This window comes from Cydia splendana, chromosome 8 (assembly GCF_910591565.1).
Source record: "Cydia splendana chromosome 8, ilCydSple1.2, whole genome shotgun sequence".
Taxonomy (NCBI): domain Eukaryota; kingdom Metazoa; phylum Arthropoda; class Insecta; order Lepidoptera; family Tortricidae; genus Cydia; species Cydia splendana.
This window is the reverse complement of record NC_085967.1, coordinates 14,446,522-14,467,933: the sequence shown is the minus strand read 5'-3', so window position 1 is coordinate 14,467,933 and position 21,412 is coordinate 14,446,522. Positions and strand designations below refer to the sequence as shown.

The 21,412-nt window shown below is 36.2% G+C and overlaps 1 protein-coding gene across 1 annotated transcript in view; it reads left to right on the top strand.

Annotated features, from left to right (window-relative positions):
* LOC134793156 (heparan sulfate glucosamine 3-O-sulfotransferase 5) overlaps positions 1-18,160 on the top strand; it is a 38,444-nt gene extending 20,284 nt beyond the window's left edge. Inside the window, exons 2-9 of the mRNA XM_063764738.1 lie at positions 6,855-6,893; positions 8,463-8,702; positions 9,219-9,387; positions 14,774-14,920; positions 15,272-15,487; positions 16,898-17,118; positions 17,373-17,530; positions 17,788-18,160. Of these exons, the coding sequence (XP_063620808.1) occupies positions 8,608-8,702; positions 9,219-9,387; positions 14,774-14,920; positions 15,272-15,487; positions 16,898-17,118; positions 17,373-17,530; positions 17,788-17,993 (1,212 nt within the window). The 5' untranslated portion in view covers positions 6,855-6,893; positions 8,463-8,607 and the 3' untranslated portion in view covers positions 17,994-18,160. The remainder of the gene's footprint in view (positions 1-6,854; positions 6,894-8,462; positions 8,703-9,218; positions 9,388-14,773; positions 14,921-15,271; positions 15,488-16,897; positions 17,119-17,372; positions 17,531-17,787) is intronic.
* The last annotated feature ends 3,252 nt before the right edge of the window (positions 18,161-21,412 follow it).

Here is a 21,412-nt window from a genome sequence, read left to right as displayed (position 1 = left end):
ATAACTGAAATTTCTATCAATTTAATCTATCACTATAACTGCTTGATAAATGCCAGAATACATTCACTAGATTGGCCTTTCTACCTTCAAATTACTGTTAATTTGTTTGATTAGACTAAACACAACAAAGTGATGCCATCCTATCAAGCTAAAATAATCTACAAATATTATCGTCTCGAAGTACATACGTCGTTTTAGAAATACGTGCGTGATACGCGGTAGCTAACGCTCGTTAGCTAGTTAAATCCCTTAGACCGCATTTAGCCTCTTATCAACTGAATGTGTCTCGCTCACTCCAACGTCAAATAAGCTAGATGGAAGCAGACATTCGACCTCGACATATTAGAATATCGCATTCTCGTAAACACTACATCTTCGGATTGCGTCGACAACTGACGAGTGAACAAATAGCGAGTGTTGTGTGTTTCATTGCGGGTTTCGTAGATTAGCAGTTTCAAGACAATTTCATTGTACAATGGGGTACTTGACCTAAATATAATGTATTGGCCATATATATTAAATTTTTTTGTTGAGTCACACTGGGAAATAAAACAATCGTTAAATATTTTATTGAGAAAGGCGTGTAAATCCGCGGCCTGAAGGAATTTAATTTTGGAATAAAACGTCTGACTCAAGTAAAAATTACTGCGTAACTTTATGTTTTCCTCTAACTGCCTGTTTTATGATTGGTCGTAAAGGCAGTGCCCCCAGAGATCAATTTCATTCTTTACTTAACTTTCCGCCAAAAGTCGCTAATCCAGATTAGCATAATTATCCATAAATTGTTTTAATTTAGCTATGTTTATGTCACATCTACTGTATCACGTATAAAAAAAAACCGGCCAAGTGCGAGTCGGACTCGCACACGAAGGGTACCATTATCTACCCGGTCTAAACGGTCACCCATCCAAGTACTGACCCCGCCCGACGTTGCTTAACTTCGATCAAAAATCACGTTTGTTGTATGGGAGCCCCACTTAAATCTTTATTTTATTCTGTTTTTATGAAAATACATCATCTGTGAAAATTTCAGCTGTCTAGCTATCACAGATCACGAGATACAGCCTGGTGACAGACGGACGGACGGACGGACGGACGGACGGACGGACAGCGGAGTCTTAGTAATAGGGTCCCGTTTTACCCTTTGGGTACGGAACCCTAAAAAAGTAGTTACATGGTGTCAAATATTGAAGGGACAGTTTGTGAAAGAGACATTGAAACCGTTCTGCATTCTAAATAAAAGCTAAATTGCCAAAATATACATTTAAAATTATGGTCAGGTTTCAAAATGTTATTGAAATACGGCGAGACGAATATAAAAGCTATTTGCATTCTTGAGTTCAAATTTAAAAGGAAGCCAACAGAGGAACTAGTGCTTTGTTTAAATAAACACGTGCCGCAGCCAAATATTTAACCAGGCGGCACCGCAATGTATGCATGTTCGTGCTCTAAAAGCTCAAGTCGGTATTTCATTTCACACGTCTGAAAGAGTGGAGATTGGTAGCAGCTGAATTGAACCCCGCGAATTGAAAATGTCGACATTCCAACACGTTCACGTACTAGTAAGCTAAGATATAAAGCGCATGGAACTTTACAATCTCATTTCGCGCTTTTCAAAAACTGAAAGCGCATTTTTGCTTGGTTTATTAATTCAAACAAGTTCAATCTCATTTGAACAGCAGGCTGAAAGTTGGAGCCAATTTATCGTAAAAATGCACTGATAAGATCTCGGAGCAATTTTCCTTTATTAAGCCGCAGATGTGCCTCGACCACGATCCAATAAGCTAAGTTGGGCCTTGGCGTGGAAATAGCCAACGTGACACGATTGGCGGTGTATTAATACACGTACAGTGAGCCTTGACCCGCCCTTCGCCTGTCCCTGCACTCGGCAAATGCACCGCACACCCCGGTTGCAACATCATTAATTTAACTGTAGCTTTCCGTGAGTTTTAATGAAAATAACATTTTTGTTGTAGATATACCTAGGTAGTTTGTTTTTGAAGTAAAAACTTCTTTAGCGGCGCTGTGCACTTTTTGTGATGGGAAAAAAATGTTAAACTCGCGACAGGTCACGTGACCGTAAGATTCGTAAGACGTAAGACGGACACGTGACCTGATAGAAAAACTGTTACAATAAATTTAAATAATAAATAAATATTATAGGACATTTTTACACAAATTGACTAAGCCCCACGGTAAGCTCAAGAAGCCTTGTGTTGTGGGTACTCACACAACGATATATCTAATATATAAATACAATACATAGAAAACAACCATGACTCAGCAACAAATATCAGTATCGTCATACAAATAAATGCCCTTACCAGGATTCGAACCCGGGACCATCGGCTTCATAGGCAGGGTCACTACCCACTAGGCCAGGCCGGTCGTCAAGTGAAAACACAATGTTATGGAGTTTTTACTTCTGCCGGCACTCCCGGAGTGCAACCCGTTGTTTTTTTTAATACATACCTATTCCTTTTAATTGCGTTTTAAATAGTTACAACAAGATGCTCTTGGAACTTTTAATCAAAAAACTAAAGGAGTTTTGACATTATTATTGTGTTCAATTATGCGCCACAAATCACAAATGTATACCTACCTATTGCGCTAATAATAATTTGATATATAAACACAAATTTATCGCATGTAAATTTAGTTCTTAATGTGCACACATATTTAGGGTTAGAATCCAGTTCTGAACGCTGTACGCCTCTAATGCATGTAAACGCAATTACTGTAACCTGTTTTGTGAGCCCAAAAAAAAACTGGGTTTTTTGTAGGTGGGACATTTGGAACAATTAATTATGGCCTTAAGCTTATTTGATTACCCAGACAGGTAGTAAAAATAGTAGGTAAACATACCAAATTGAGTGACACCATACAAGGACGGTCAACGATTACGACGGTTACCTAAGCTTCAATTGTAACCAGCGTAAATTGTATTGGGTCAGAGACAATAAAGATTTAATCCAGTGAAATTGTAGAATTTTGTAACGTGGCTCTTCTGCGTCAAATCCGGTAGTTCTAATTTTTTGCAGACTTATTTATGATGTTGGCCCAATTAATAATCCAATTTTGTGACCTTGAGCGCCGAACGCAACTTTGTCAAAAATCGAAAAACCTGCGAAAATTTCGGTTTTTATTTAGTTTTGGGCGATTCTAACCCTAAAGGACTAGTTTTTTATAGTACCTTCCTTAGACGTTTTTAAAGAAGACTAAATTTGCTATAATACGAGATTAGAACTGTCTCTGTAGATTGAATAGTCTCCGAGATAAAGACTTTAAATATTTAGATTTTTTTGAAATTGAGCTCGTAAGCTAAGTGAGTATGCACTTTTGACTTAGGCGATGCCGCTTGGCACGATTGTTCCTAAGGTCAAACAAAGCTGATTTGGCCCAGTAGCTACGAGATCGTACCATGCATACCCCCCAAAAAGGGAGGGGAAAGGTCGCATCCCCAGGTCCAATCTTTGCTATATTTCTTCCTATTCTTAGGAACTTTGTTGCGTTCGGCGCCCGAGGTCACCAACTTGCATTATTCATTGGACCAACATCATAAATAAGTCTGCAAAAATCAGAACTACCGGATTTGACGCAAACGCTAAATGTATAATTTTACTGTATTAATTGATTAAAAGCCGGTTCTTTCAGCACACGTTCACTATTCAGTCTCTTATAGCAAGCGTATTTTAGTATTCTTTCATATGATCTTAAGGTCCATTTAACTTTTAAATTAAGAGTCGTGCCCTCTAATTTAATGTTATTGTTTTAACAATAAAATAAATATACACGTAAAGCACTCACACATGTCCACGTTACCTAATACTTAAACTAAACATAATGATTTAATGATAATAATTTTGAGGCGTTAAAGACACCTTTTTAACTTATTATATTTTTATAAAACTATTATATCCCATGTTAGCACTCTTAAGAGATATTTAAATACTATATTTATAAGCGAGCGAGCGATGTTACGTGGCTTGGAGCGTGTATGCATTGTCTATTTTTGCCCTGCAGACAAAGGATCTTACCTTTTCTCATAAAACTTTCTGCTCAAGTAATTCAAGTACCTATCTAAAATCGGTAGTTTTATATCTTCTCTTATGTTTTATCGTTACTGCTCTTTCTCTAAAGTTAAGTCGTTACAAAAAGTCATAACGTCAATTGACGGCAGTCACGTGGGCACTATAAGCAGAAGAAATAGGAAGCTCTTATCTTGCAAAGTGAACAACCTTTGTAGTACTTCTTTTTTACTCAACTACATACGAAAAGGTGATTCGTTTTTATCACGCAGTTGTATTTTATGACGATTTTTAAGAAGTGGAGATTAAAAAAAAACCGTTTTACTTGTGTATTTCATAAAATTATAGCCATTACAGCAATAAGATACTCGTACCTAAATAATCTGATTTAATAATATAATATATTGTTTATTTCTTATTTCAGACCAGGTCCATATACATTTTAATTATAACATTTATTAACATTAGGTAATATTAAATTTTATAATACATTAAGTACATACATGTGTTAGTAGCAGTATGAAATAAATAATTACTGTTCCTACAACTATTAAGCTACACACAGTACCATAAACCGCCTTTTATTTCTACATACCTAATAATACTGTATATTGGTTTGCCTGTCAGCACATGTATCATATATGGCAATGGTTTAAGTACTGACAGTCAAACCTTGCCTCAAATGCCCTCAGGATGCTGTTAGAGCTCGTGTAATGTGGTAACGTTTAACGCTGGGAAAATTCTATTTTCTTAATAAAATTCTTCCCATAAATGTCTCTGTTCTTAATTCAATATCTGGGAGACCGAGCTTTGCTCGGAAAACATATAATAACTCAAAAATGCGCGTTTTCCCAGAGATAATACCTGGCTAGATCGATTTTTCGACCCCGAAAACCCCTATATAGAAAATTTCATCGAAATCGATAGAGCCGTTTCCGAGGTCCCCGAAATATATAAGTATATAAATAAACAAGAATTGCTCGTTTAAAGATATTAGATTAGATAACGTAATTATGTTTTATTTACAATAGAACGATATATTCAAAATGCTTAAAAAGACACACTTTGCTCGCGGAAGTCATCTATGTATTTATGATTGACCTATTCTTATGAAAATATTCAACTGCCTCACAATTGTATTCATAACTTGAATACGTATTTATTTCGAAAAGCAAAACGTGCCCCATTTCTAAGGAGCTTCAAAGCTTTATAAAACAGTCTTATTCTATATGGAAAAGGTTCAGTAGGGCTTTAAAAAGGGTTTAAAGTTGTATATTTCATACAATGTAAATGTAATGGACTTCAATTTTCCACGCAGCAGAGTTTTTATGATTCAGTAAAAGTAAGTACCCGCCAGTAGCGAGTCTTGAGAAAATGCTGCAACTTATAGAAGTCCTTTGACCTTCTTTTCTACATAAATATTTAATAAAATCGCATGGTGTGCATTGACTGGAATAGATAGTAGCTAATGTATTGAAAACACTTCGCTGCATTGTACAAGGTTTTGGATACAACGTGATAACGAACCAGGAATATTTAAGCAATTTTTGTATATACTACCCATACATTATTAGTACATATTATACTAAATGATCGTTAGAATATAAAAATTCAAGTGGATACAGAACGGGGTTAGCATTGTTGTATTTCTGTTAAAAGTCTGTTTAAAAAAAGTAACATACTTATACTACAAATGTCCAACAGGCTAGAGATTTCTTTGTAATCGTCGAACACGAATTTCAAACGCGTTCGACAACCCACAATTTAAAATATTTTTCAAATAACATCATACACTCGTAGAGATAACGTACAAAACGAGAATGAGCCACCAGAGCCTCTACCATCAGTTTTAACATTGACATAACGCTCACGTCTACGTAATTTACTTTCTGTACATCTCGCTTCCACTATTGCTCGCATATGCGAGTACGAGCGAGATGCATAGAAAGTAAGTTACTTAAACGTGAGCGTTATGTCAATGTCAAAACTGGTGGTAGCCGTACAGGAAAGCCCGCAATCGCAAACTTTTGTTTCTCATTCTTTGACGCCGCGGAGACAATGCGGAATGTTGGAATTACATGACTAAAACTATACAGTCGCAATATCAACCGCTGGCACGTAGCTGCAACATTAAATAAGTTCAGCGGTACAATATTAGGACTCTTCAGAACGTAGAATTCGCACAACAAAGGTGTAAACGTGTGAACTGGACTTATTTCACCACGGTCGTAAACCGGGCGTTCGTTCGTGTCGCGCACTCCGCAATAGTCCGCAATCCGGCCGTGATTTCCTACCTTCGTGTTCTTCAACTTTACAACCTAACTTTAATTTTATCCAGCATAATACCCCGTGCCCCGCTTCAACTTCGAAATGTAATTTTCACTTGGAAAATAGATAATTGTGTCTATTTGGATGAAGTTATGAGTTGGGAATAATAGTAGTTAGTACTAAAATACTTTATTATACAAAAATAAACATAAAACATGAAATAACACACATCATTAGTACAAAGGCGAACTTATCCCTTTCAGGGATCTCTTCCAGTTAAAGGAAGAATTTTAACAGGCAATGGGCGAATAATTGAAAATAATTGTAATATGTTTGTATGTTGCATTACCTACCTGTGTTGTAAGTTCTGAGAAGGAACTCGAATCGAAGATAGATGTATAGCAGATAGCTACCTTAAAATGTTCTCTTTTTAAAAGATTACAAAGAGGAAAGGAATAATAATACCTGAAAGGGTTTTAACCTCAAGTCTACCTTGCTTTGTCATGCTACCTTGGAAAATCTTGAAAAACACCAACTAACAATTATTTTCTTTTACAGGTGCGGGAGAGGCCGAGCTGACATTATGAAAAATATGTGGTATGTCAAGTTCATAAATAAATTAATATGAAAATGATCTTATTAATTCATAATCTAGGTAACATGCAATAATTAGGTATTTACTTAGTTGAAATACCTACAAGTGCAGGTACAAAAATAGAACAGGAGACAATGTCTTGATTGAGATCAATGTTCTCTACAAGTCCTGTTGTAGATGACTATTTCTCGATTCCGTGGCAACAGTGGGCCTACCGCGGACCACGTTCGGCGTGTTGCCTCCCTGTTACACTTATGTACGAATTTACAAGTGCGACAGGGAGGCAATAAGTCGAACGTTTTTCGCGGTAGACGCTCATTGCGTGTTTACTGGACGAGAATATCTACTTATTTTTAACAAACTTCTCGACGCTCAGCAGAGTTGGATGGATACGACAATCAAACTCCTTCTCGAAGTCGGACATGTAATTAAATACCCACTGTACCTATACAGTTATTTAGATATACACATACAGGCATGTACATATGAGTACCTATGTATATGCCTGTTGTCGCTACAATTGTAAAATGTTAGCATTTTCTTCCTTGCTATAATATTTGACATGTTCGAGCCCATGCACGTCAGAATTTACATAATACCTGATTTGTCCGGGTGTCACCGTCGACGGATACGTCTGGGAGGACATCATCGTCATCATTTGACATGTCCATTTATTCATGTATGCTTTGATGAAATTTTGTCTTGCAACTGTGTCCAAACTTTGAACCAAATCATTTCAATTAGCTACACATTACATAGGTACGCTCCATATTTCATCGTCTTATTTGTTCTGTTACTTGATAGGTACATTACTTTAATGACATGGAGACAAGGGTATAAGCCACGCCCGAAGCATGAACTTAATAGCTTTTTCGTATAACTTTCTCCCTTCTTAATAAGCTAGATCAACCTTGTTAACAACGAGCAATTGAAATGTGTTTCTGGTTAACCTATTCCCGTCTATTTTGCTAAATGGCAAACGTTAAGGTAGTGTGCTGTAGCCTTAATGAAGAAAGTGCGTGATACTTAAGCCTAACGACACGGCATCAACTTGCAAGTTCCGAGAATTTCTTGAAGGCTTTAAATGTAAATAGAAGGTACACCTATAATCTTTTTACGTAATCACTAAACTGACCTACGTAGGTATTAATGCCTCGTATAGAATGTCCCATTGTTTCGATATTCTTGCCTTCGTTGACGGAGTTAATTGACCGTTCATAAACCTTTAAATTTAAGTAAGGTATACGAATAGTCAATTAAGCGGTGATGTTATAAAGTAATACATAACTTTCATTAACAAACATACATAGATCGTCAGGAGATAGGTATCTATATAATTTTCTTCCTTTTTGGGATAATGCAATGATAGTTATATATACGAATATATCGTTCGTATGCCTTCATTGATACTTATTGGTGGGAATCACTTTATGATTTGACATTATTTACATACACAAATACCAAATTTGTCCAGTTTACTAGGCCGAAGTAACAGTCCTTCCCTGTCCTCAATTTAAAGAAAACATCGTCATAAAATATTTAGGTATGGCAATTTTAATTTTTTATTGCAGATTTTGGTCACAAAAACAAAACGATGGCGGCATATTTTCACATATCGACGTGTAACAGATAGAAGCAACGACTGTGATGCAAGTAGATGTAATGGCGTAGGTGATACGCAATGTCCACATAGGGGGAGCAGATCGATGGGACCGCATGGAGACGCGCGTGCAGATGAGTCAAGCGCTGCCGACCAAACGCACGGAAGCAACCTATAGGAGTTGCTCGCAGTCTCTGCCGCTCGACATTCTGTAAGTTTTGTTGTCACTGAGGCCGATTTTAAACTGGAAATTTTGCTATGATACAAGCAACAACACTCCTAACTGTACATCGGTGGACCTTATTACAAAAGGCATAAGGTCCACCGATGTACAGTTAACAGTGTGGGCGATGGTACGACTTTCACATGAATAGGAATAACCAGATTGCGCGCACACCAATAGTCCTATAAGTTCGAACGAGATCTTATGATACGATTCGCAGTGCATTTTGAATGCACTAATAAGAGTAGGTATCCTGACAATATCAAATCGAAACAGACATTTAACATTGGATATTTCTTAGGGTAACCACTTAATACTTAAGTATTGAACAAATTTACTCGAACCCTAAAAGGCTCAAAAGTTAAGGTCCGTGATCGTGCCAAGCAACCACACTTTCGACGCATATTGCCTAGTAATATTTATTTATTTTCATTTCTAGGCAAGCAAACATTATCAAAATAAAACAATGGGTTTAAACCCGCTTTTTCGCCTTTGTTTTCGTAGATGGTTGCCGCGGTCGTCGTTCCGGCCGGCAGAGGGCGAGCTGGCGGACTGCGTGCTCGTGGTGGGGGTGTCGCGGCCCAAGCTCGCGGCGGCGCTGCTGTCCGTGACGCTGCTCTCTCTCTTCCTCACCTTCCACGTGCTGTACGACAGCGCGCTTTACAGCATACAGGTGAGAAGAATTTGGCGATTACGGGTTTTGGGGGACAGTGGCAGATAATAGGTTACCTTCGAATGGTAAACTTAGACAAATTTATTCCAGCATCTGTCATCCCGATACATTTTTATTTTCGTTGGGCGTTTATCGATGTACGATTGTCATATCGGCTGATGTCACACCATTTTTCTTGTGGTTACTGCTAAGTCACAACCTGCACTTGGCTACTCTGTTTTTGGACAAGACTAGATAAGTACCTACCTATTCAAGGTGGGTGTTGGTGATCGTACCAGCGTATACCTAGTCATACGTAATATGATTTTGATTGTCCGGTTACTCAGATGACCGAGCAAGTAACATTGCCTTATAAGTATAAATTGTAAGTTAATTAGAAAACTCAGCTGCCATATAATTAACTTCATCGAAGCCTTTGACAACAAAGTATGTAATGTGTGTCGGACTAGAAACAGATTTTTATATTTCGCGAATATAAATTTCGACTTAGAAAAAAATATTCGAGTGATAATATTCCTTCCTTTGGAAATTATGTGCTGGAGAAGCCATTATTTCAAAAGAATTGGCCATGAATCTGCCGAAACCCCGCACACCTCTGTCCATGGCCTCTACACACAAGCATATTATTTTATTTATTATATTGTTATGTATGTCCATGCCGAGGGTGACGATCCACATTGTTAATGTCATAGGGGAAGTTAGTAGCTGAGTCATAACTAAGGGTCGGACGGCGAAAATCAATAAATTTCCCGGAAAACGCAAATATATAAAATTATCCTATTTACCACGACGTTGTCCTTGTGCCATAGGTTTTAATACCATCAGCCGGGTGCTATTTGTTTGTTTATCTTTAACACAGTAACAGCAATCCAACAAATCAGTCGAGACAGGGGCACCGACTAAATTAACTAAACAAGGGTTGAACGATGAAACGACCTTAATATATTACCCAGTTAATTGTAGGTACTCGGCCTTATTTGAGCAACTTTTTGTTTTTGTAAAAATAACTGTTTTTTTTTATTATACAAAGTTATCTTTTACATTCATAAATTGCATTTTTAATGGAAAAACTCGGGTGAAGTAGCTATTAAACAATAAATTTTATTCAAACACATAAAGTTGTAGATGTTAGTTGGTTTATTTTAAAACCGTAGTAATAATATTTTCAGTACCTAGTTCACAAACTATTTATTAGTAATTTAGTCAAATGTTTTTTCTTTGGTCAACTGAGCAGGCAGGATGAATGTATTTATCCACGTGATATAATAACCATCACTTTTAACACCGGGCGATTGAAATTGACGGCTGCCGTTTTATCACGCTGTCACGTAGACAAGAACGACCATCATATCCGTGCAGGCCTGCCGCCTGAAAACTGAAACTACTTTTTATACATTTACAATAGTGCAAACCACATTTTTTACTCAGGGAACAGAGGCTATAACCATACGTCGTTATCGCGGGGCAACAACGATTTGACAGTAGTGAAAGATTATGACAAATAAATAATAACAGAAGTGACATTCCTATCGAGTAACGTTTATATTTACCTATGGGTTCAAAATGTAGCAGAATCGAATTTAAATAAAAGTTTGGTCATATTTTACTAATATCACATAAAATACTTTCAGAAGTAAGTAAATACTGATATAAATAATTAAATACATTAGTGACTTATTTTTCAAGTTGACTGACACGTTGACTTATAGGTATACGTTTACAAAGTGAAATACAAGATTAATTGACCTTTTCCAGCGAAAACTTTATGCTAGATATGAAGAACATCTTAGAGGTTTAAATGTGTAGGCAGTATATTCCACTTTTACAAAACAGACGTTCTGTTACATGTGTTCTTTGACAGGCTTGTTTTTGCTCCCGCGATAACGACGTATGGCTATAACATATCGCTGGCCCAATATTACAGGGTTCTATGTTTCACTTTTATCGAACTGAAAGAACATTGTCATAGTGACATTAAGTTGAATTTCAACTATCTTGAAAATGTAACATAGACCCCTGTAATATTGGGCCAGAGATATAACAAAAATGTAGGTATTTAAAGTTTTATACTTAATCCGTCTGGCGATCGGTTGCTAATTATTTGCAAGCCTGCTCGGTTTCCGGTCGGGCGATGCGTGCTCCCGCTGGGCGTGGCGACCAAGCCCTCAGGCAGACTCGAAATGTTACACTGCAGTGCTTTATCGAGCAAATCTCGGCTGATTTAACCCTCTGCGACTGATGTGCGGTCTATCAGACACCGCCAAATCTTTTTTTTGAGAAACTGTGATGTCATTAAAGTTTATTATATATTTCTTATGTATTTTATTGCAAACCTATTTTACAATTGAATTTATTAAATTATAAATGGAATGATCGTTATATAAAACAATAGTTATCATTTTGCCATTAGTTTATTTTTAATGAATTATCGAAAATGACGTCTGATAGACACCACATCAATATAATCTCTCTAAAAAAGTCACCACAGTTGCAGAGGGTTTAATCGAGATTTTTATTCTTATAACTCATAACTATTATAGTTGGCGACTGTTCTGTAACCTTTGCCTGTAACGTTTCAACTATTATTTTCCTGCTGACTTCTGCCTCAGGACACCGTATAAGTAAGTCTAGAAGTGATCTTGGGGCAATGACACATATCTTATTAACTTATGGACATATTTAAATGAATCTGTGTCACCAAGATCTCTCAACAATAGCCGGTGTACCTTTAGAAATTGTCCGCAATATTTTAATAAGTAATAAGTATTCATATCATATCCAAAATTGGTACAATGAAACCCATTTAGTTTTAAATAAATACGTTCATAGCAATCACGCATGCCCTCTTAATGATAAAGCGATAAACTTGCAACTTGACGCTGATTCATTTTTTAAACCCCATATTGCAGTATGTACTTATTTTAGAAAAACCTCGACAACTTCTTACTTTTATTTATTTATATTTCCAATTAACTTAGAAATGTTCTCGAAAAATTTACAACAAATAAGAGAAGCTTCTATTTTGTTTCGTTACTCGTGCAAAAATGTGAGCAATTTCAGTTGGCACAATGCAGTGTGCACCGCCCAAGCACCATAGGCCTTTGCCTATCGCACTGGTTGTAATCGTAATTAATGTTCGTAAGCGCTGCTCCCGCAGATAACGCCGCGCCCTTCCTTTATGACGGCTGTTCTTCCATCCAAAGGGTTGCCGCCATACTTTTGTTAGGACATTTTTATGGTACACAAGCTCTGTTTTCATCACTAACCGGGCGAAAGTCCGCGGTATCCACCAAGTTGACCTGTAGTCTGTTTCCTTCAGAGCGTTTATCCCGGTTTTATTTTTTTACAATTCAAATCTAAAATAAGTGCACCACCCGACTTAATTAAAGTAATAAACATAAATAAACAACGAGCCTCAATATTTTGTAGATGTAATCATAATAGGTTCCTGCTAGCTAGGAGTATACTTGATGAAGTTAAAATTAACTGTTACCATAACTTTGTTGAGAATCACTAATTATGTAAGCATCCTTCCTACGTTTTAACTGGAAAAGGGGTTAGGTTTCACTAAAGGTTTCAGCTTGCATCACGTGCATTAAGTACCTTTTCCTTTTACAATTTTTTGTTTAACCTTATCGGCGAGGAAATCGAAAGATTAATTTCACAAAAATGTATTTAATAGCTAAAAATACACATTAACTAGTATACTTCTGTGTACCAAAGTAAATAATTGCCTAAAGTCAAGCAACTGTAAGTCACGTAGATCAAATCTGCTTCAATTATAAATGATTATTTTAAATACGTTGTTTAATACATTTATGTATTAAACAACGTATTTTCATTTATTTTTATGCGTCTCACTCAAGTCTTTTATCATCACAATCACTCATGAAACACCTCCCGGGGCTCGTAAAAAAAAATTGCATGTCTTCCGCTTTTGTATCCCAAGTAATTTCAGTTTAATCCAGTTAATAATGCTTGGTAATCAACAACAAAATAGGTACAGATCGTAGTTTAAATCACTGCAATTACCATTCACAATCCAAATTTAGCCATTGTATGAATGCGATTCGTATAGATTATCAAATAAGTGGAATACTGGAACATCATTAACATGTCCAATCACCGAATCATATAGTAGTTCAATTGGAACATATCCCTCTAATTCCGGTGGGTTTCTGTTGCATAATCCGCTATAGTTATTAGCAATTAGTTCGTGTTAATTGATAGGTATTCTCCTGCGATATGTAGGTATTGCTAATAAGACGTGCAACTATAATCTAGACGTTTTTGATTAGCATACACGGCAGCACACAATATAGGTACGCTCTACTTGTGTCTGCCTGTTTAAAATGAGATAAAAGAGTAAATTTTTACAAATAAAATACAAAGTAAACATACATTAAACATAAACATAGTCTTTCAGAACTCTAAACGTGTCTAATCATCTAATGCTTCTTTTGCAAAACATCAAAATGTCTGGCAATATTATTATTGTACGTAATAGAGGTAATAGTTATCACAGACTAACTGCGCTCAAATTTCTCAGACTTCATTGCTTTATTGCCACTTTATTGCTAACATCTTGACATCAGGCATATGGCAATTATATGCTCGTGTTTGCTTTACCTATTGTATCGATACAAGCATCCACAAAGGAGCAATGGATATAAACATCGTAAGCAGACGCTGAAGTGAACGTACATAATATAGGAAATTGTTTGACTGTTAATCCCAGGACGATATCGGATGATCGCAAACATAGGATAATCTAAATGAGATCCGACTATGCCGATACAATCTCGCCGTCTACAGGATTACGTGCTCAAACTGAAGCTTGAAGGTGTTTTAAACTAAAATGAATGCTCATTGAAAAATAACATCAAATTAAGGTTTACTTCCACGGCCAACGAAAAGAGTACCCATCCGGTATTGAATTATTTCTGTTTATTTTCGTACATGCCAGCCAGAATATTTTCGATGCCGTGTGGAGATTGATTTTCAAACAAGTTTTCGTTTTACGAACACCACTATAGAACGGTTAGGCAGGTTAACTTCTAAAATCTGTGTGCGGGATTTAAAATTTTTAAACTCGTATATGTATGCCATTTTTTTACAGTAAATCAGGATCGGCAGAATAAATACTGGAATTTCCACATAGGTACCCAACTACCCAAGTTAATTCGTTGATAACGTCGATTTATAATTTAATCTTTATGGTACTACTAGTACTATTGAAAATACATATTCCTTATATATAATATATGAAATTGTATTGTTATAACACTGGGATTAAAATAGAGGTACGCCTGGTAGTCAAACCATGCGGACGTATCCAATAAACTAAAGGTTATTTGTAGCGAAATATAATTGTATAACTCCTCAGGCTGCCAGCCTGGCGTCCGCGGCGAGCGAGAGCCGCAAGATCCTGCACAGTCAAGAAATGGGCGGTCGCAGCATCAACCATCCCATGGCGCTACGGAAGAGGACGCGGCCCTCAAGGCCGCCGAGGCCGATGAAGAGGCTTCCACAGGTAAAACAAAGAAATAGGTACTTACACGAAGAAAAAATAACTAGCATTTAAAACCATAACGTGTTAGGGTCAGTTACTTCAGTCTCAAAAAAACAAGTATTTATGAACCACGGAAAAAGATGGAATACTGAACAGCCAGTGTTTAATTGTTTATCATAGCACAGCGCTGCTCGTTGTTTTTGCACTTATAACCAACACCGCTTTAATGGAATCGCAAACACAGCGCGTACTTGATGGTTTACAGAAATTAGCTCCCGCCACACCACAGCCCTTTGCAAACTTGACAACATTGTTAAGTGTACTAACCCTTTTTAATCTACTAAACATGTTTAACGAAACTTTTTTCTTCAGGCGTTAATAGTCGGAGTCCGCAAGTGCGGTACGCGAGCACTCCTAGAGATGCTGTACCTTCATCCGATGGTACAGAAGGCGTCTGGCGAAGTGCATTTCTTTGATCGCGATGAGAACTACGCTCTGGGCCTGGAGTGGTACAGAAGTAAAATGCCACTGTCCTTTAAAGGGCAGATAACGATAGAGAAGAGCCCTAGTTACTTCGTTACTCCTGAGGTAAGAATCATGCCTAATTTAACATTGCACTTACCCAGGTATTGCTCACAGGTCAATTTCCAGTAGATACTTCTGGTTTCTGATTCTCAGTTTATCATAATGATTTCTTTACTGTCAGAACAGATAGACGAAAATGGCTCGAAATACATATATCTCTGTACGTGTATGATCAATGGTGCCATTAGTTTTAGCTACAGTCACTAACAATAATTAAGGTAACAAGTACACATGGGGACTTTGGCTCTTATTAATTACATGGTCACTGCCCAAACGGGTAGCGTATATTGTCTAATGATGGTGCTATTCATTTTCCTATACCTATAGGTAAATCGGTGTACTTTCGTTTGGGCCAAATACCTTTCGCCAAATTTCACTTCCCAACAAACTTATCGCAATAGTTTCATTTCCCAAAGGAACCTTTAGCAAAGTTACACTTCACAAATAATTTATTTGGTCAAATTATCATTTGGCATGATTTTACTTTGTCAAATGTTATTAGGACAAAAACTTATTTAGCAAACGTTTTTTATTGGCTAATATTATATTCCAAAAAGATGTTTGTTCAAATTGTCACTTCGCAAATTTCGCAAATAGGCATCTCTATTTAAATTTGTACTTTTTGTTATATTAATATAGGTACGTTAAATTCTACGTAATTTGGGTGGGTTAGGTTAGGTTTGAACTGCGATCCTCACAAAACGGAACCGCTATCAGAAAAGTGGGTTAGGTCAGGTTAGAACTGTGGCCCGAACAGAAACAAAATGCTATTAGAAAAGTGGGTTAGGTTAGGTTAGAACTGCGATCCTTACAGAAACGAAATACTATGTACTAGAAAAAGGTTACGAAGTGAAGTGGATTAATTAATTTACTAGGATAACGAGATGTAAAAAAATTGCATGACATTTTAAACTAAAATGTGGTTTAAATATTGGTGGTTATTTGCTATTTTTGGGTTACAATGGTTACTTTGGTGTTATTTGCTTTGCAAGATGTAAGAAATTTGGTTATCATTTTACATTAAAATGGAGTTTTAATTTTAGTGATCATTTACTACATATTTTTGGCAGTAAAAATGTTAAATACCAGCCAAATAAAATTCTGCAGCCTCCTCTCTATTGGTATGTAAATTGTATACCATGCAATATTTTGGGACATGTAAGTTATGCTTAATGATACATTTGACTAAATAATACTTGGTAAAATGAAACTTGTCCAAGTAATTATTTGCTAAACAATAACTTGCCAAAAAAGACTATTGCTAACTGAAAAATTGCGATAAGTTGTTTTGCCAAATATTTTTTTGAGAAATGATAATTTGGGAAACATAGTTTGGGATATGACACTTTGGGAAACGTTTTTGGCCCATTCGTTAGTAAACCAGGTAAATCACCAATATTGTGTTCCCTCAAGGTGCCAGAACGGGTCCGCGCCATGAACTCCTCAGTGCGGCTGCTCCTTATAGTGCGCGAGCCGGTGACTCGTGCCATCTCCGACTACACACAGCTGCGCAGCCGCGCCACGCCTTCGGCCCCGGCGCACGCCATGACGCCATCCCATCCGGCGCCTGACGCCGCCAAGCCGTTTGAGCATCTCGCCATATCGCCCGATGGCTCCATCAACGTCGCGTATAGGTAGGTCTACTTTGGATTAGTGGCCTATAACTATTAAAGTTACATATATGGGATAAAATTAATAGGTATTCTGTATTTTTTTTAATAATTGAAAAAGTGCTGATTAGTAGGTAAATCTCTTACACCTTACAAATACTATTATAAGCTTGTACCTATATGCTAAATCTGTCTTTTGCGGTAACGCAATAAGCGGTGTGAAATTTTCTTGTTGACTATGGAATCATATAAGGAATGTACGTATGAAATCGTTCTAGGCCTATCGCCATATCATTGTACCACGCGTACTTGCATCGCTGGCTGGAGGTGTTTCCACGGGAGCAGATTCTGGTAGTCAACGGAGACTTGCTCATCGAAGACCCAGTGCCTCAGCTGCGGCGCATTGAGAAGTTCCTTGGATTAGAGCACAAAATTGGTAAGTAAGCAAAATACTTTCACCAGCAAGTATTGAGTTTAGAAAAATCACGACTTTTAAGTGTTGTTTTATGTAGGTACAAGGCCAAACCAGCGCTTATGACGCAAAACTGGCTTTTATTGTGTAGATTGTTCGACGACAAATGAAAAACAAAATCTTACAGTGAATTATGATTACAATGGCGACATATACATTCTTCAAATATAATGACATGTCATAGGTTACAGCTTAAGTGTGTCTATTTTATTATTGTACAGGAAGAAGAAACTTCTACTTCAACGAAACTAAAGGCTTCTACTGCTTACGAAATGACACCACGGACAAGTGTCTGCGTGAAACTAAAGGTCGTAAGCACCCGCGGGTGGACCCGGCCGTCGTCACCAAGCTTAGGAAGTTTTTTATACAGCACAACCAGAGGTTCTACGACCTCGTAGGAGAAGACCTCGGCTGGCCCGAGGACTAGGTAACTGGTAACGTTACCAGACATATGGACGCACCATATCGTTGTGATCGAATGTAATTCTTACATATCAAAATAAAACATATCATTAGTGCTTAAGGTTTTTAAAATATATGTATACATCTAGAGTAATTACAAATTAGAACACCTGGAAATATAAATTTTATTTATTAGTACGGGATGTTTTGTATACAAAATTTTGCTGCACTTTAGTTAGAAAATGTAGTTATATACTGATTTCAGTTTCGGTTTGTTGTACCAATCGAAGTGATCGTTTATTCTGGATATATTATATTATATTTATTAATTTTGACAGTGTCTACAAAACGGGAACAAAAATTGAAAGTATGAAAGACGCGGTCAGTAATTATGTTTGTTTACAGTTATCACGCACTGATTCGATAGACCGACTCACTGGAACCCTGAGCAATATATTTTTAATATTAATAGCTAATAATTAAGTATTACGTGCAAACCTTTACACAGCGTTTTTTATACATTTAGGTATGGATTTTAAAGCTGTTTGTGATCAGTTCGTTCTTAGTACTTATTCACTAGTTGAGGCGTAAGTATCTACTAAGCTAAATGTATTCTACTAGAGTAATTCCATGAGGATGCGTGTTGTGTACATTTTTCGCTTTCTCTTTTTAGATGTCGTAAGTTTTGATCGTGTCGTGTGGCTCGTAAATGTTTTTATGTTACTAGTGAATGTGATTTTTCAAATTCTTAACGATATTTCCCATGTTTTCCAAATTCATCATTGCAATGTTTCAAGTTAGTAGCTAATTGTCTTCTTTAAAACGATACTCTTGAAACTCTTAATCCGAATCATTCTGTGTGTGTCTATAATAATATCATAAATTTCTTTGATCTCAGTGTTGTTATGGAGTCGTTGTTGAGTGTGTTGATCACACTGTAGAATAAACACACGATTTAAATTAAAGTAAAAGTGGAGAGATATCGATATACATTCAACGCGGGTTTAGGAGTATTCTATTTAAGCGAAACGTCCAAGACTGAAGAGTTAGTTGAGTAAGTTTAAGTAATATTTAGCATAAAGTGTCCAGAGGTAGCGCCGCCGCCGGACGGCGCCCGAGACGTCCTGGCCGACTGCGGAATGGCACTCAACGCCATTATCAATATTTCATTTCAAAATCACAAGACAGTCAACGAATATTAATATTTTGTAAAATGTAAGCCTTCGACGAATGCTTATCCAAAAAGAATAAGTTTTAACTAAAGTATTTAAATGGTCAAAAAAAAAACGAAAAATCCATGTACAATTTGCTCTAATATCTGTTATATAGCCGATTTACTGCCATCCTATCCCAAAAGAGCAGATGTCAATATGCAACTCGTATAAAATACTTATCGCCGTTTATAGTCGTAGGGACGGTACATTAATTCTGGGACACGGAAATCAATTTCAAATTTATGAGGCAGTGGTTGATTCAGGTATTTTCCACGATTCTCTTCAAATATTTCTTTTATACATATTGCATAAACAAATTGGATTTGCGTTCGTAATAATGAAGGTATAAACTCATTCTACGTGAATATACGATGTACCAGTATTGTGATGTATCGAAGATACAACTAATATTAGGAGCGGAGGCAACTTTCGAACAAGGTACTTGCTGCTGACAAATATTTCACCACAAGTTGCTCAAGTAACTTTCAGTGATAAATAAAAGGTTGAAAGAAACAAAAGAGAACAGAAGTAATTTCAGCTACTTGTGTGATATCAAGAATATCAAGCATATCAAAATTATTGTTAGATTTATAATATAATTAAGAATGTAAGGTTTAATATTTGTTTTGATGAAAGGCTGGTTTTATAAAAGTTTTAAATTATTCTCAAAGAGATATTAATGAATACTATTTATAAAACTAACCAAGGTTAACAAATTTATTGAGAGTATAATTTACTTTGTTTCGTTAAAACTGATTTGACTAGTTATTAGATAATTTTAATCACTGTTAAATGTTGTGCACGTTCATAAGGTGTAGTTTAAATTTGATTAGGATAATACTGTTAAATATAGTTATGTACTTATTATTTTTAGAAAATTAAAATATAATAATATTATTTATATAATACCTGCGGACATGTATATATTTTGTGCAATCCACTTTAACATTTACTTAATAAACATAATATACTATATTTTACTTAAATTATCTGTTGTAAACCTTAAATGCGTTTATTTACTTTCTTGTACTTTACATGCAATGAATTTTATGGCAAAGTAATTCCTTACATATCATTACGTTAAAATGTAAAATGAAAATGTTATATATACCAACTAAAATCTATTTTACCCATGTCTTAAATATTACATTTCCTTGTAAATATCTTTTAAATTCTGTTAATAAGTTAACTGTACGTCTTCAATAAATATGAAGCAAGAGTACGTGTTTTAATGTACCTACCTACTTACTACTCGCTGGAATATCTACATATACGTCGAGAACGGAATTCCAATATATGAATGACACTAACCCTTAATTAATTTATTCCACAAACGAAATTATACAGAATATAATTGTATAATAGCACCTCGAAATTCCAGAAATACATTCATATCGATACAGTCCGGTCGAGTTTACATTATTAATTTAGTTTATTCTTGTAATTTGGTTCTACTACTAAAATATGTAATATTTTAGTAGTGGAACCAAATTGTAGACGTATCCAACGTTAACAAACAGCAGCTAAGAAGCAAAAGACTCATCTCTTATTCGGCAAACGAAAATTGATACTTACACTAATGACACACGGAACTAAAATGATGGCTTAACATTTATCACTACAGGTAAACATCTTCAGGAATTTGTTATGTGCCGAGTTATGTGGTAAGTAATAGTCAATGTTATTATACCAAGTGTGCAAAGTAGGTATATCATTCATTAGGTACGTACGAGTCCCAAGGTGTCATTAAAGACACGGGACGTGTTCATAATGACACTTGTATACTTAAAACAACGACGTTTTCAATGCGTTTGGAAAAAATCACAAAATAAAAACTTTTTACAAAAAAAATTACACCGACTTCAAAAAGGATGAAATAAAATATTATCCTTTTTATGTCTATGCGTTACCAAACTGATATGTTTGAAGTCGGTGCCAAGCCAAATTTTGAAGCATACCATGACTTTGGTGCGATTCGATAAGGATTTACCTACGTTAGATTGCCTTACACGACGACAATGAACGTACTTTCTGTAGGTACAGTCGACGTTAAAAATATGTTTACACTTTTCGCCTTATTACAAAGGAGTAAGGTGCAAAAGTGTAAACATATCATTAGAACACACTCAGAACACACGATCAAACCTTCTTGGCGCAGTCCGTACCATATTTGTCGGCACATTAGTGTAAATAAATGCATTTTTTTGCCGTCGTATTTTTTAAAGAGCAT